This window comes from Ciona intestinalis, unplaced genomic scaffold, assembly GCF_000224145.3.
Source record: "Ciona intestinalis unplaced genomic scaffold, KH HT000018.2, whole genome shotgun sequence".
NCBI classification, from domain to species: Eukaryota; Metazoa; Chordata; class Ascidiacea; order Phlebobranchia; family Cionidae; genus Ciona; species Ciona intestinalis.
In genome coordinates, this window is record NW_004190340.2 from 17,352 (window position 1) to 32,060 (window position 14,709).

Consider the following 14,709-nt stretch of genomic DNA (forward strand, 5'->3'; position numbering starts at 1 on the left):
ATCAATACACCGCTACATAATTACGTTCAACTAATTGGTTTAAAATGCTTAGTTTAATTGAAAAACACAAAACTTATTAAAATCGTTTTATTATTATTGTTTAATTTCGTAAACAATACAAAAGTTGGATCAAGTTGCAACGCAGAACAAAATTTCAGTACTGACAATAGAACTATATATTTGTTTCGGCTTGGTAATAAAGTTATAGTACCTCTATGTATCAAGTAAAGGACGCTATTCCCGGGTACAATGTTACTCGTGTTTCAAAAAAGAACAATAGTGTTATAACACAATCACTGACCCATGCAAACAATATTGTTCGCGCATAAATCAAAAATCATTCCCTTCAGATGTTCTCTGTATCAATTTAGGTCTTCACAAGAACTATGCAACCACAGCTAAAAGGCGTCAGATTGTGTGAGAAATAATACAGTCAACCCGCTTAATCGGACCACATTGGGACCAAGCCAAACTGGTCCGGTTAAACGTGGGTCGATTAAGCGGGGTTGACTGTATTATCAATTTAATTACTACCAGATGAAATAACTTCAGTCCAGTTAATATAGCTTGCTTGTAAGTAGTATGTATTTTTATCTGGGTAAAAACTGCGGACAGTTATATGTTGACTGAGACGACACTACCCTTAGACGAAGTGTGTGCGTTGAAAGCCACCCTATTCGTGGTTTATCAACCAGACAGGTAATGTGTATTTACACCCTGTAATTCATCGTTGACAGTTGAATAAAAATTGCTGCGTCAGATATTTTAATAAAAGATCTTTCGTCTGTATGTGATAAAGTAACGGGAACGATTTATAAAAAAACAGATCTTTTTTAATGTAGATGCAAGAACCATGAAAGCTGATGAATTAAAGACAGCTAATGGCTACCAAGTCATTAAAACCAAAACAATAAATTTTCCACCAGATATTATTGTTTTAAAACACAGGTATGAGTTTATTGCTCTAACATATCTATTTGTTATGCGTTTATTTTAATAATAATATAGTACTGTGGGGTAAGACGGGACACCTATAGCACATAATATTTAAATATCCCTATTAAGTTTTAAACAATGAACAACGGTATATGTTGGTCGTGACGATACGATTTTATAATTCTTTAAATGTTCTTTGTTTACTACCAAATGGGATAAAAAATACAATGAAATGGTGTCCCATATTCCCCCATCCTACTTGTATGCGTTATTTGGTGCTGCTGTAAAAACGTTTTAGCTCAACCCCGGTTTTGTATTATACAAAGAGTAGATATAGGTATTCACAACAAGCAGAGTCAGTTACCAGTATCAATTACCCGAATGTCCAACTCGATGTAGAATGAAAGAAATTTCTCGAAATTTGACACAATTCTCCGCCCATGTATCATTTAGTTTCAGCTCCACAGAAGTTCGCAGCGAAATTTGAAAGCGAAAGAGATTTTAGAAACAATCATAACCGCCCATATATTCAGTAATATAAATGTTATCTGTGGTTTGACAAGTGTAGTCTCAAAAACGTTGACGGCTAATGTTCGGTCATTGCACCTGTGATGCGTTCATGGTTTATCATTTAAAACGTTTACCGTGCATTTTATGTTGGCAACGCGTGGCAATGTTGATAATTTATAGTAGGAGAAGGGGCGTAATAAATTAGCGTTAGTAAAATACTTTTATGATACTTTTGCAGTACAAAATCTTCAGATCAAGCAACTCAACCACCGGCGGTATATTCACTTCGCTTGCTTACGTCAACGAACACCGAACCACGACCCGTTAAAAAGCTTACAGATGAAAATAGAGTTCTTCCCCCAGTGGAGTTAACTATTAACAAGAAAATTAAATACGCAAACGATAAGGTGAGCACACCACACGTTTAGCCTACGATAAAAAGTTAATAAAACTGTAGATATTCAACTAACACAAGTCCACAACTTTATTATATCCTAATAAACCCCAAAACGACTTAGAGACACGCTATTAATTACGAAGCGGTAAACCAACTGACGTCATCAGATAGTGAGGTCATAGAAAAGCTACGTCATCAGCTCCGCACTCAACCACACGAAGGAACAACCAGCGTGCTGGAGGCGATTGGTGACCCACAAGTAAAGATAGAATGTTATGAGTGAATCCTACATTTTACGTTAATTCAATTCCAACAGGTGAGAGAAAAGCGTTTGTATTACGAACCATTAAAAAGCTTCATCGTCAATAATGAAAAAACAAAACATGGAAAACCAGGTCTTCCTGTAAGTTTACATTATGGTAAGTTCCATCACAGCAGTTTAACTATCAATGGTTAATTGAACCTTGATCAGATTCCAGTCGAGGATGGAAGTCGAGAATCGGAAGGTATTGTTCTACCATTTACACTTTCCCGACACCAAACGTCCACTATTCGTAACATGGGTAGAAAGCGAGGTGGAACAACACAAGCTTTTTCATTCCTTCCGAGCGTTGTTGGAAACTCAATAGGTCGGAAATCGGATGCATTTAACTCAGATATGCGTGATTTTTACCAGTCAGAGTTAAACCGTGCCAGAGACAAAGGTTACGGGATGGGACAAGCTAAGTCAACACTGCCATTGCACAGGAAAACGGCCTTAAACCTTCCTGCCCTGCCACGTGTTAAAAGAATGGAAGGTCCAAAACCGACAGAAGACAAAGCGGAAACTCAACAAAGGCGAACAGCAGCGACCGTGCAATTTCCTGCAAGGCGGAGTGATAACCGTCAGATTGAGATAACCAATGGGTTTCCACGACGTGCAACAACTACAGCTAATGGCAAGTCACACTTAATAGGTCCAATGAACAAGATGGACATGATTGCTGGTTACAGCAGGGCGATGCAGGGTGGCATGATGACGTACGATGAATATATTCGTAAACTTTCGGTACTTTCTCTCCACAAAGTGACGACAACAAACGGTACAAACCGTCACTTTCAAATCGTAAGGTAAAATTTGTATTAAATAAAATATATTTATTCGATATTAACACAACTCTGGCAGAGACAGAGACCATCGCATGCAACCACGATTGGCACACGTTGACGTCACAGCAACACCATATACGCTCCCACATTCAAAACAAAACTCTCCAAATAAAACAGTTCCAAAGGTTGAACGACCTATTGAAAAAGGTAAACTAACTTAATCGGTTTTGTTATACTTTAAATGTTTTCTTTACTACTTTATGAGAAAAGTGTATATACTGATAATGGTTTAAACACGGTAATATATCACCTTACGATAACGCGAACTCATGATTACAGAACTTGAGCGAGAACAAGTAGAAAGTAGAGTTTACAGCGAAATGATAAGCAACCAGCACACGAACCCATCTATCAAAGCACCACGCCTGCACAAAGTTGACATCGGTGAAGGGTTATCTTTTAACGAGGCAACAATAGAACCTGATGTCACTGATGATGTCATAACCACAGATTTAACGCGATACAGTCACGTGCATCACCCAAAGCAGACAAAACCAGTTCACTTTCACTGGAACCACGAGGTTACATCCACTGATGACGTAACAAATAAGAAACCCACAGCCCAAGCATTACTTCAAAGAAAGCTAGGACATAACGATCGAATCCAACATCAGCAGCAGACGGGCACTAATGTGAAACCGATCTTAAACGTTCCGCTTTCAAATACCTTTCAAAGTAAACGGCAATATAGATCTGTCATAAAATCTTTTTACTAATTTACAAATTATTTTATAGGAACTCAAGGACGAGTGACGCACGAGCAAAGCGTAAGTGATCATCGCAATCAAACGTGGCACACCAAGAGCAGACCTTACTTTAATAACGAAGGTGATTTATTAGATCTCGGTGAAGTCGGCCAAGATGGAAATAAAATCAGCACGATAATGCAAATGCCGGACGTGGGTAAACTACCTCAGCTAAGTCTGGAGGCGTATGGTGCAGCATCGGTTGGTCTGGCTCCCGATGACGTACTCAAGACGATCAATAACCGAGGAAGTTCATCACGTGACAATCGGTATGCTGGCGATGACACGGCAGGAGAAAGTGACGCAGAGTCAGTGATGCAACAACATATCGAAAATGTTCTAAAAACAATCAAACGAGCAAAGTCACGAAAGAAAACCAAGGTGCCGGAATTAAAGGGACTTACCCCAACTGTTACCCCACAATATCGTGCCGCCGAGACAATTTTGTTTGAAAATAACAAAAATCAAAGTGAACATGAATGGGTTGAAACCTCACCGCACAATATTAGTCTTCTGTCGATAAAACAAAGTCTACCTGAAAACACACCCCCTCCCACAACAAACAATAAAGCACGACAAATACAATCGCAACCCGATGAAAGTAAGCGAATAACACCCGTGAATATATCCGCTGACTTCAACGAAAACACCGGAAGGGGAAGTCCCTATAAAATGCGAATCCAGCCGCCAGAAAATGTGAAAGTGGTGACAGACAAGTCCAATTCTCAGCTTAGCGTAAACACGTCATCGAAACGTAACAATATAATCAGCAACCCACAACCGGATGCTGAAAAAGTAACTGCGAATTCCTCATGTGTAGATTTGGATGGTGGTAGCAAAGATTACAACACTCCACTCACTAGGTTGGAGGTTGTTATCCCATCAACACCATCCGCTCCACCAGGATCCATCGCATCCACAGATTATATCACAACAGATGCCGAAGACGAACCTACGTAGTAATAAATCAAATATATAAAACTATGTATAAAGAATAGTGTTAAACTCATTAACTTATACTCTCTTTGTAAATTGTATAGTGTAACCAATACTATAAAATAAATATTGACAAACCAATAAACAATATACTGTATGTAATAGTTTTGGATATTTAAAGATAGAAAGCAACCGATATTCGTCAAGGAAGAAACTGGCCAATTTAGAGCGACAGCGCTGTCTAATTTCCAAAGACAAATAGAGATCTTATAAATATTTAATAACCGTATAATAGCCATCAAAATTTTCGACCGGATTTGCCCTGTTGTCTGTCGCACAGTGATATTTACGCAGCTGAGATTCGGTATATTTGCGTTTGAATATACGTCCGTCGATTTACGTTTACACTAAGTTTAAAAAGTTAGGTTTATTACCATTGTTCTTTAGTGGCAGTGAGTTAATACAAAACATTTAGCAATACTTTCAGTTTAACGTAGATATGTCAACATAACAAGGCTAGTCGGTTAGGTAGTTGCGTGTATGGCTGGCATTCCTTAAATACAGCTGTGAAAGCAATAACATCACCTCTTTGAAACGTCACCCGCTTACAGTCTTGCAAGCGACGGAGGTTCTAGGCCATGCATTATGCAAACATAGAGCATTCACAGAAACGACGGTTGGGTAAAGTGAAGTGTTGTTTAACCAACGATTTCAGCGATTCCTTACAAGAAAGCTTCAGTTTAAATGCTTTCTATCAATCGTGCAAGCTGTCATATCAATAATAGATTTACGTCCTACGGTTATTGTATCAATAACATAAGCTACAAAGAATGTAAGGTTGTGCCGACTGTTAAATGCCAAGGAGAATACGGTAACGAAAAGCGACGTCACGTTAGCGAGCTATCACGTCGCAATCAGCATACTTTAGTACGAGATTTAAAGTTTAATGCGTTTGAAACATAGCTGCAGTTACACTATTGTAGATTGTAGACGTAGAATAATTAATTTTAAAATCAAAATTTATGATTGAAGGATTGCTTGAATTGGCATTAAATTTGTACTAAAAAGAAAGTTTAAAAAAAGTTAACAAAAGTCCTGGGAAGTAGTCACAAAGCGATTCTCGAATGGTGTAGTTTCAACAAAGCGGAACAAACTATAGTTTAAGTTTCACGAGGTATGTTACTACTAGGGAATTATGTAACAAGAAACGTAGTTTTCACTCAGCAGCTACATGGTAGGAAGCTAAATTTGACTTTTATTTAATATAGTGCAGAGTAATAGATAATCGTATTTGATATAAACTTAAAATGTTGAAGTAAACTATGTAAGCACACCACTTGTAAATAGTAAAGGTTGTGCGTGTGTTGAAATGTTAGCGGTTTTTGGTTCATTTCCTTTTAAGTCGCATATTACAGTCGGTTTTGTTAGCAAGTTTGTATATCAAATATTCCGAACCAGAGTTTTGAACATTCGCTCAACCCAAAGTTGGTAGAGAACTTAATCGAGAGTCAAAAAACAACAAATTGTTTGGGAGGCTGAGTTAGTCACATTTAAGTGAGGCCTTAAGAGTAAATTAAGTTCAGGCTTCAGTGGTTTTGGTTTGGTGGTAAGATGCTTACGCACTACACTCACGGGAGAAGTACAAATCAACAAATGTATTTCATAACACTGTGTTTATCCGAGTATAGTGTAACACAGTAGTTTATAATAACATGTACATGTTTTTGTATAAAATATAATGGCATGTTTACGACTGCGTATATTGTACATGGCTGTGGTAAATTGTCAGGTTTTAATCGTTTAATACACGTGATAAATCTTACAGAAGTTAGGAAATTACGGTTTTTGCTCACCTAAAGTTATTAAATCATCTTGTTATACTTACAAGAACCACTAGACGAATATTGAAACGACGAAACCTTTTTAGCGATAAGGTCAAAAAGGCAAAAGGATGATAACACAGAGGATGCAAAACGTCAAGGTCAGGGATAATAACAGGGCGAAAGTATTGCCATCGTTTAACTTATCAATTATATATGTCATATTCTACATAAGCTTGTTCAAAGCGAACGACAGAACGCATGCTTCTGCGCGTCTCGTCAAGCAAAATGACCAGCATACGTCAAAGTTGCAGAGGGTTGATACCCATTCGAGCATACCTCATGAGACAACGAACAGAATGGGATTATTATTCACATTAATAAACCATGCTGGTGATACAAACAGAAATAAAAGGAATACTGACACGTTTGATGAGCCTTTATATCAATCATACAGTAACTGCCAATACAAAGATGTATTTTATGGTGCGGTATTTGAATGCGACCCAGTGATACATTTAAAGTTTGGTCGTGCATCCCAACAACAAGGAAGAAGCAACATCACCGTGTATCATCAAGGTCGCCCAGTTTTGTATGACGTAACAAGGCAATGGAGTGTACCTTTAAACACAAGTGATCTACGATTATGGGAGCAAGATATATCAATTGTTGGATCAAAATCATTTATCCGTCTGAATAAACTTCGATCTTTGCATTTGGGGAGAAATCAGATTGCCTATTTATCGAAACAAGCATTTAACGGTACGTAAAACTACAAAAGAGAAGTACTCTGTAACTAAATGCACAATTTAGTTCTAATATGTTATTGAAAATGTTATTAAATTTATTCTTAGGTTTGACAAACCTTCAGGAACTTGATTTGTCCTTCAATCGACTTCAATCCATTCCAAGTTGTTTGTTTGCTACTCTACCGCACCTACAAACGCTGAAATTAAACAATAATGAAATTGAAAATATTCAAAGCTCGTCACTACTTGGCCTATTTTCCTTGACGTCACTGGATCTGTCAAGTAATACGATCAGAGAAATCGCTGATAATTCTTTCAGCTCGCTTCCTATCGACAGAAGCATCATAATTAATATTCGAAACAATCGATTGACCACTCCACGGTTCAGGTGGCTTTTATTCGAAGCAACATCCACGTGTGGCGTCACAAGCAACCCGCAGCAAATAAATATCCACCGACAACTAACACCAAGAACAAACTTAACGGGGACACGAAATTCTTTGTTAATACTCAGAGCTTCTTTTAATCCGTGGGATTGCTCATGTAGGAATAACGGCCACACTTTTGAATTTGTCAAGCAAACCATTACGTCATTTAAAAGAAATGGCTCCGGTCACGGTTGGGAGATCATTATGCCTTGTGCAACGCCCACTGCCATGAAAGATAAAAATATTGCGAATCCCGCAGATGTCGCCAGAGGGTTGCATAGTCTGTGTTGTCAGAATCAAAGCCGTGAAATCAATTCTACATGTCATTATATCGGCAGATGGATGAGTTTGTCGTTAAGTAATAACAGCATTGACAATATACCACATTCCGATTCTCAAGTCACGATAATTGGAATTGTTATCGTGATTGCATTTCCCGTTTTACTAATGTTTTGTCCCGACTGTGACAAAACAGTCGGGCCTTATGTTGTCACAGGTCAAGTTGACATTGGCCACGTTGGTGCTCGAAACTCTAACAACAACAGATTTATTTCTGAAAGAAATCGAAATAACAACTCCAGTGTAATTTGTAAACAAATCAACGTAACATGTGACGTCACATACGACATAAATGCCTCAATAGCGCAAATTCGACTGAAAGAAGAACGTTTAAAGTTTGTGCATTGGTTAAATGGGTCTCAGGTACCAAACATGTCGACCGGTTTTGTGACATAGAGTAAAATGCGATATGTTTGTTATCAAGATATTGTTATATATTTGGACATGATGTTTATTGAAAGTTAATATTATATGTTTTTTTTATTATTTTAACCAATCATTACAAAAATCTCAGCGCATATTTTCTACCTGTTACACGTTCATATATCAAATAAAGAACTTCAATAATCGGTGGAGCCGAGTCCCACTGCGAGTGGGAAGTTTCGGTTTGCGGGCATTATATCGACTGCGTTGATATTGCTATCTACGTATTTAATATTGTCATCTATCCTCATATGAAGCAAGCAAATAAAGTATACAAGTTTAATGTATGATGATTTTAGCGGTCATCGTAAAACTCATGACTCTGAAAGAGGCGGTAACCATTTTAAACCAGTACCTAGAACCTTTAACATCGCTTTTCCTTTGGGTAATTGCATCATACCTGAAATAGAGATACAGTGTCTACGTTTACGGGATATTATATTACCCGTCGCCCCTGCATTACGGCAAAGACAGCGATACTGCTGTAACCAACAGTGTCCCGTGGTACGATATAACCACTCAACGTCGGGACTACTCATACTTAGGTAAAAATATTTAACGAAATATATATATACAAAAACAAAACTGTTTTACCGCCATTCCCTGTGAGCAAGTTCTTAGGTGATTGTTGTCGACATCTAGACTAGTGTGCTGTAGCCTGCATCAATATCCTTAATATTTTCGCAACTTCATTGGGCAGAACTTCGTGCTGCTTTAGAAAATCAAGCAGTTTCAAGTTTCCGTGCTTACCGTTATAAAGCGGATGGACGCGCTTACACACACAGTTCCTTTTTTATGAAAGCACGTCATTGGACCTTGCTATGCGAGGGTAAATCACAACATAGGAAGGTCCGTTAGGTGTAGTGTGTACTACTACTCTAAGTTATAATTCCATCTTTCGATTATCTCAACGTCACACAACCTAAACAGGTATGTTAGGCCAGCTAGTCTCTAGCGCCACCTTGCTGGCGAATGTATTTTGTTTAATAATTACGTTCGCTGATTTGAAATCAAGATTAACATGCGGTTACGTGATAACCACACGAAGCGCACAACATGTAGTAAACATATGTGGTACAAGATAAATTCTATTGACATGATACATATTATTGCACACACACTTCAATGTTGAAACAAACATTATATCAGTGATGGATCATTCATTGGTCACTTGTTTTCCAAGAAATTCCCTGAAAATAAATATCGTTAAATTATTGTTACTAAATAAATGTTGTTCTGTTTACCAGTTGTGAACCATCAACTTCTGCACAGCAATCAATGCATTATATTTCACTTGTGTATTCTCATGACTTAATAACTGCATCACTAATTGTTTTATACCAAGTTGTTCTATCACTCTGAAACAGAAAAAAGATTTCTATGTTTATTAAAGTTATCATTACCTCAGTTATTTATTTATGAAAAAAACATAGACCATTTGAACATGGCCTACTGTTGTATTAATTTTCATACATATTCCAGTACTTTAGTATTGGGTAGATTGTGGGAAGTACATTTAGTTATAACATATTGCACATTACTATGTTACACTGCATATTAAAATATATATTTGCATAATAAATATACTTTATAAAATGTATTTGCAATATAGGTTTCTCTTATCCATTTACTTACTTCTTTCCTCTTGGATAATGTCGAACATATTCCCCGATATCATGAGTGGCAACTGCAAGGATTTCCGGATCCTGACAAGTTTCCAACAAATTTGTCAAAATTCTAAATAAACATAAGATTAACAGAATTTAAATTGTATGTTTAAATAGAAATACCTTGATTATAAATTAGTAATAATATCAATTGTATATCATAGAAAATTCCTTATGAAACCTAGATACATCTTAATTTTTAAAAAATAAATAATATTCTTAATTAACTTTACCAGTGGGGTATAAAAGCATCTTTCATAAACAATAAGCATATAGTGAAAGAAAATAAAGTATAATGACCCATAGGTAGTGGTTCAGGTGAGAAAATCTATTTATTTTTATTTTTTTAAACATTACCCCACAGCTGTTAACTTTGATTGCCACCTTCCAAGTGTACAAACCCAGTTATGAATCTTCATCGTTCATATTCTTTCCCAAAAATCAAATACCTTAACAACTCATAATTCTTTTCATTAAGTCGGGTTGAATTTTCTCTCCAAAATTTTTCTGATTTATGCACCGGGCTCCACTCCAATCGCTGTGACTTCACTTCAGATGAATATTCGTCGAATGAACTAAAAATCAAATGAAAAAATAACACCATGTTTCAATATGACAACTATGACATTTGATATTATAATGGTATACATAAAGTTAAAATTGTTAAAATACAGCAAAATAACAGTTTGACATCATTTTTAAAAAGATTTTTTATTTTAGTGACAGGTCTATGCGAGTTCAAAATGATGTAAAAATACCTTAAATCCAGCAGACATTCACCAAGATGATTCGACAAATACTCAATATCAGCAAGAATATCTTCATCCGTAAATTGCTTACCCTGATAATATAGTCTATTTCAAAACAGAGAACTAATATTTCCCTCAAACACACAAATCAATAAATAGATTTGAAAAATATTCTTTAAGCCTCAAAATCGCAAACAGATACCCTAACTTGTTGCTAATCAATTTTGAATATTAAACATAACAGAGATACCCAGTAACCTTAAGTCATGGAAGCCCCAAGTGTTAAATCAAAGCCATACCTCTAGTATCTCCAAGTTTTTCAATATCTTGCAATGGATCATGGCAAGTGAGAAAAGCTTTACAGTTTCTGGGTCGTTGGGTTTTTCAATCAAGTTCTAGAAAAAATATTTTAAAGTAATGAATATATAGTAGTTCGGCAGTAAGATAGCTAAGAAACAAAGAATATTTAATAGTTAAATACCTGTATCCTCATTCCTCAGTACTCTTACAATAGTCAAACCAGGAAATACAAGATATAGTAGGGTGGGGGAAGATGGGACACATTTAGCACAAAATAACCAAATAAAAAATAGAATGAAATAGTGTCCCATCTTACTATATTATTAACTTACGGAATCCATCCTATTTTGTAGTAGTATATAATACAAAGTTTTATTTCATTAACTGCTGATTATTTCATATGTTGGAAAAAGAAATTAATGTTGTTTTACAAAATTCTCAATAAAAATCACCCGAAATGCTGCCAGAACAATCCTTGTGACTTTTTCTTTAGCAGCTTCACCGAGAATATCAGCAAGCAATGGAACTGGATTAAATGCAACCATCTGATCAACTAATTCAGGTGAAAATGTAAGTAACCAGATACAAACTGTGGTTTGGTATTGAATCTGAAAACCACATTTCGTCTGCAGCACAGCCATCAAACTGTAAGAAGAAGAAGAATTTAAGTATAAAGTTAAACAACAAACAGCAACTATTGTATAATATAACTGTAAGTATACAGCTATGAATTAAAAACATAGTCCAATAAAGTAATAAAGGTTTACTTTAAATATCACAACAATATAGATTGCACTACCTGGACAAGCCGTCCATTTCAAAAAAGGCAAGTCTGTACTGCCGAACTTTTAACATCATTTGTAAGGAAGATAAAATGCTCTGTATGTAATCCGTCATCTGTAATATAACTATTATCAAGAATATGTTTGAAAATTGTTAAAAAATCAAAATGATGTATAAACCAAAACAAAGTTTTTATTGCAATTTTAAAATAATAATTCCATTAATAAACATTACGAACTCTACAACTAGCATACAACATATGAATAATCAAGTAAATATCAGCATTAAAGCAGCTTTCGCTTTAAACTAACTGATTTCGCTTTGATTGAAAGTAAAACGGATGTTTAGAATTTGAAAAGCAATAGGCCTTCTTCAAGAGCAAAATAACAATTTACAAGTATTAGCATTATTCAAAGCAAAATTAAAGTACCATGCAGTCAGTTGATTATTAAATACATGCAAACTAATTATTTCTATAATAGCTGGTTAAGAATTTAAGTGGCAAAAAATCAGTTTTAAATAAAGATTCTTCTACAAAAGCTAAAGTTACCTCTGTAGACACATATGCAGACGGATCTCTTGATATACGAGAAGTCTAACCATATAATAAACAATATAACAAATTATACGAAGTATTGTATGGCAGTGGAGCAGCAATGGGCATATTTCATTCCATGTTGGCAGCAATCAGCAATTCTATTTACAACTATCATCACTTTTATCTGCAGCTTGCTATGAGCGATTTAAAAAAGTAAGCTACACCATTGCTTTTAAATGAATAGTAACCATTCAAACATTTTGTTGTAACTAACACTCATATTATTACATATAACTAACATGGAGTTTATGCTGAAATGTTCAAAATGAAATTATACAACATAAGCAAACCAATTAAAAACAATGAAAACCTATTAAAAAAATATTACCTCATTTGCAAGCTGAGTTTTAATCCAATTCAAATAATAGTTGAGATCTTGAGTGGACATCCTTTCCTTGCCCCAGCATGCTAGTTTAGCAATTATACGACTTGCCTATGTCACAGAAATGTAAGAACAATAAACTAAGTTATTCCATAATTTCCAGTAAAGTGTAATTTACTTTATCCTCATGTGGCCGGAAAACGACAGTCATTATAACACGAATGTTCTGTTTCATACACCTTATGCTAGCTTAGGAGTTACCAAGTATGATAATTTGTCTGTGATTATGTTTTGGGGGATTGTTTCTTTTTTTTGCAATTTGTACAACCCATTAGGAACAACTGGGTTGGAGCAATTGCTGTTAAATGTCTTGCCCAAGGACACATACGCCCACAATGGTAGCAGTTAAGAGCTTTGAACCCATTACCTTTGGCTAAACACTTTCGAGGCGCCAGATAAATATTTTCCTATACACCTTCCACATACCTGGTGAACGATGAATCTATCATTTCTATTCAACATGTTCATGAAGCCAATCCACGGCGAAGCACGTTTCTTGTTGTTTGAATCATTGAAGAGTTCAGTTCGTTTTGGATCTTCCATTAATAAATCATCAACCGCAGTGAGAATGTAACGAACAGTTTGTTCTTTTGATATTCGTGTCATTAACGCAATAAACGTACGAGCACACTGTTGGTTGTATATATCTTTATTCACATTTACAGATAATACTAGATTTTAGTATCCTATGGAAGATAAATATATTTTTATATATATATATATATATATATATATATATATATCTTTATACATCTTTGTAGGCACATAAAAAAATTCAAAAGTTTAAATAAAAACTGCTGTCAAACCAAACATAAATTAAACCCACAGTGTTCTGTAGCTGGGTGAAATTATTATATAATTGGAAAAAATGAAGAACCCATAAGTACTTTAAATATAACAAATTATAAAAACATTTCCAACCTCCTCTCCTCTTCTATCAAGAACAGATTTTCTTGCTTCAAATGATCGACTTGCATCAAATTCTTGAATAATTTCAAAATCTTGTTGTTGTATCATTTGTCCTTGCAAGTAGGATTGCCAATTCACTCTATGACTACGAACATCCACAGCCTGCATAATCATGGTTATTTTAATAATGCATAGGGATATAATGCATAGGGGTTGTTTGAAAATATGCAGTACTTAAACCTAATAAATCAGAACAAAAATCAGCGCATACCATGCACAAAATAAAAAAAATCCTGTGCAAAAGGCAAACATTCCCCCCTCTGTAACTTGCTTCCTTCTATAGGAATATCATACATAACAGCTATTATTACAATTATTTTAAATTAAAACTATACCTGTGACTTTAATGTGTTTGTTGACATGGAATATACGGGAAGTCCATTTTCTGTCGATGTCATACCAGTATTGTTTGAATTTGATACAACATTCATGTTTCAACAAATATTAACTTCCTCAATATCCTACAAAAGTTTTGTTGTATAGAAATTTAACGGTTTTGCTCAAAACGTATCTAATGAGCTTTGGCTTCAAGCAATACTATACTGATAGTGATATATTTCTGTATTAGACTCCATGTACAGTAGTACAGTCCTAGTACAGCGTATATTAATTACATTAACAACTAAAACTAGGTAACGGTTAGTGCTTTATGGACTGATGTGCAATTGCAGTTTTTCTCGCGTTTTCACATTGCTTTCATTTGTTATCCAAAGAGACGTTTTGTCTAAATTGATTTCTTATTAGGAAGGCTTTAATATTATGTTATAAATAGAAAAGTGTTTTGCGAAAGTCATACATATCAACCGACAATTTAATACAGCGGGATCA

General features: G+C 35.4%; 3 protein-coding genes and 1 non-coding gene across 10 annotated transcripts; 2 read left to right on the top strand and 2 right to left on the bottom strand.

Annotated features, from left to right (window-relative positions):
• Positions 1-437: 437 nt before the first annotated feature.
• mir4109 (microRNA 4109) lies at positions 438-507 on the bottom strand. Its single transcript, NR_034505.1, has one exon. It is a non-coding gene; the product is annotated as a microRNA 4109 (primary transcript).
• Positions 485-4,730, top strand: LOC108950144. 6 transcript variants are annotated; one of them, XM_026837794.1, is made up of 9 exons: positions 527-699; positions 843-948; positions 1,685-1,853; positions 1,965-2,102; positions 2,160-2,262; positions 2,316-2,953; positions 3,009-3,139; positions 3,272-3,667; positions 3,728-4,730. In XM_026837794.1, exons 5-9 carry the CDS (start codon positions 2,260-2,262, stop codon positions 4,696-4,698), a joined length of 2,139 nt encoding a protein of 712 aa, XP_026693595.1. In that variant the 5' UTR covers positions 527-699; positions 843-948; positions 1,685-1,853; positions 1,965-2,102; positions 2,160-2,259; the 3' UTR covers positions 4,699-4,730. The 6 variants fall into 6 exon arrangements, with proteins under 6 accessions (XP_026693600.1, XP_026693595.1, XP_026693596.1 ...); XM_026837799.1 differs by lacking the exon at positions 3,272-3,667 and having other exon boundaries at positions 485-699; XM_026837795.1 differs by having other exon boundaries at positions 1,685-2,102.
• Positions 4,731-5,131: 401 nt separating this feature from the next.
• On the top strand, positions 5,132-8,958 carry LOC108950139 (SLIT and NTRK-like protein 6). Its single transcript, XM_018814969.2, has 2 exons — positions 5,132-7,256; positions 7,349-8,958. Exons 1-2 carry the CDS (start codon positions 6,626-6,628, stop codon positions 8,404-8,406), a joined length of 1,689 nt encoding a protein of 562 aa, XP_018670514.1. The 5' UTR covers positions 5,132-6,625; the 3' UTR covers positions 8,407-8,958.
• A 409-nt stretch (positions 8,959-9,367) lies between these two features.
• LOC100178823 (V-type proton ATPase subunit H) lies at positions 9,368-14,421 on the bottom strand. Of its 2 annotated transcripts, XM_026837800.1 has the most exons (13): positions 14,217-14,421; positions 13,834-13,983; positions 13,339-13,542; positions 12,859-12,963; positions 12,483-12,527; positions 11,949-12,046; positions 11,602-11,794; positions 11,149-11,244; positions 10,859-10,941; positions 10,550-10,675; positions 10,069-10,170; positions 9,678-9,791; positions 9,368-9,623 (listed from the first exon to the last, which is right to left on the bottom strand). In XM_026837800.1, the coding sequence occupies exons 1-13, from the start codon at positions 14,310-14,312 to the stop codon at positions 9,590-9,592; spliced, it is 1,446 nt and encodes a 481-aa protein (XP_026693601.1). In that variant the 5' UTR covers positions 14,313-14,421; the 3' UTR covers positions 9,368-9,589. The 2 variants fall into 2 exon arrangements, with proteins under 2 accessions (XP_026693601.1, XP_026693602.1); XM_026837801.1 differs by lacking the exon at positions 12,483-12,527.
• Positions 14,422-14,709: the final 288 nt, after the last annotated feature.

Coding starts and splice junctions, on each gene's coding strand:
- LOC108950139 (XM_018814969.2), top strand. CDS start 6,626: ATGATAACACAGAGGATGCAAAACGTCAAGGTCAGGGATAATAACAGG. Junction 7,257..7,348: donor ATCGAAACAAGCATTTAACG/GTACGTAAAACT, acceptor ATTTATTCTTAG/GTTTGACAAACCTTCAGGAA.
- LOC108950144 (XM_026837797.1), top strand. Junction 3,140..3,271: donor TGAACGACCTATTGAAAAAG/GTAAACTAACTT, acceptor TCATGATTACAG/AACTTGAGCGAGAACAAGTA. Junction 3,668..3,727: donor GCTTTCAAATACCTTTCAAA/GTAAACGGCAAT, acceptor ATTATTTTATAG/GAACTCAAGGACGAGTGACG.
- LOC100178823 (XM_026837800.1), bottom strand. CDS start 14,312: ATGAATGTTGTATCAAATTCAAACAATACTGGTATGACATCGACAGAA. Junction 12,047..12,482: donor CTGCATATGTGTCTACAGAG/GTAACTTTAGCT, acceptor GTTATATTACAG/ATGACGGATTACATACAGAG. Junction 9,792..10,068: donor CATTATCCAAGAGGAAAGAA/GTAAGTAAATGG, acceptor TTTCTGTTTCAG/AGTGATAGAACAACTTGGTA.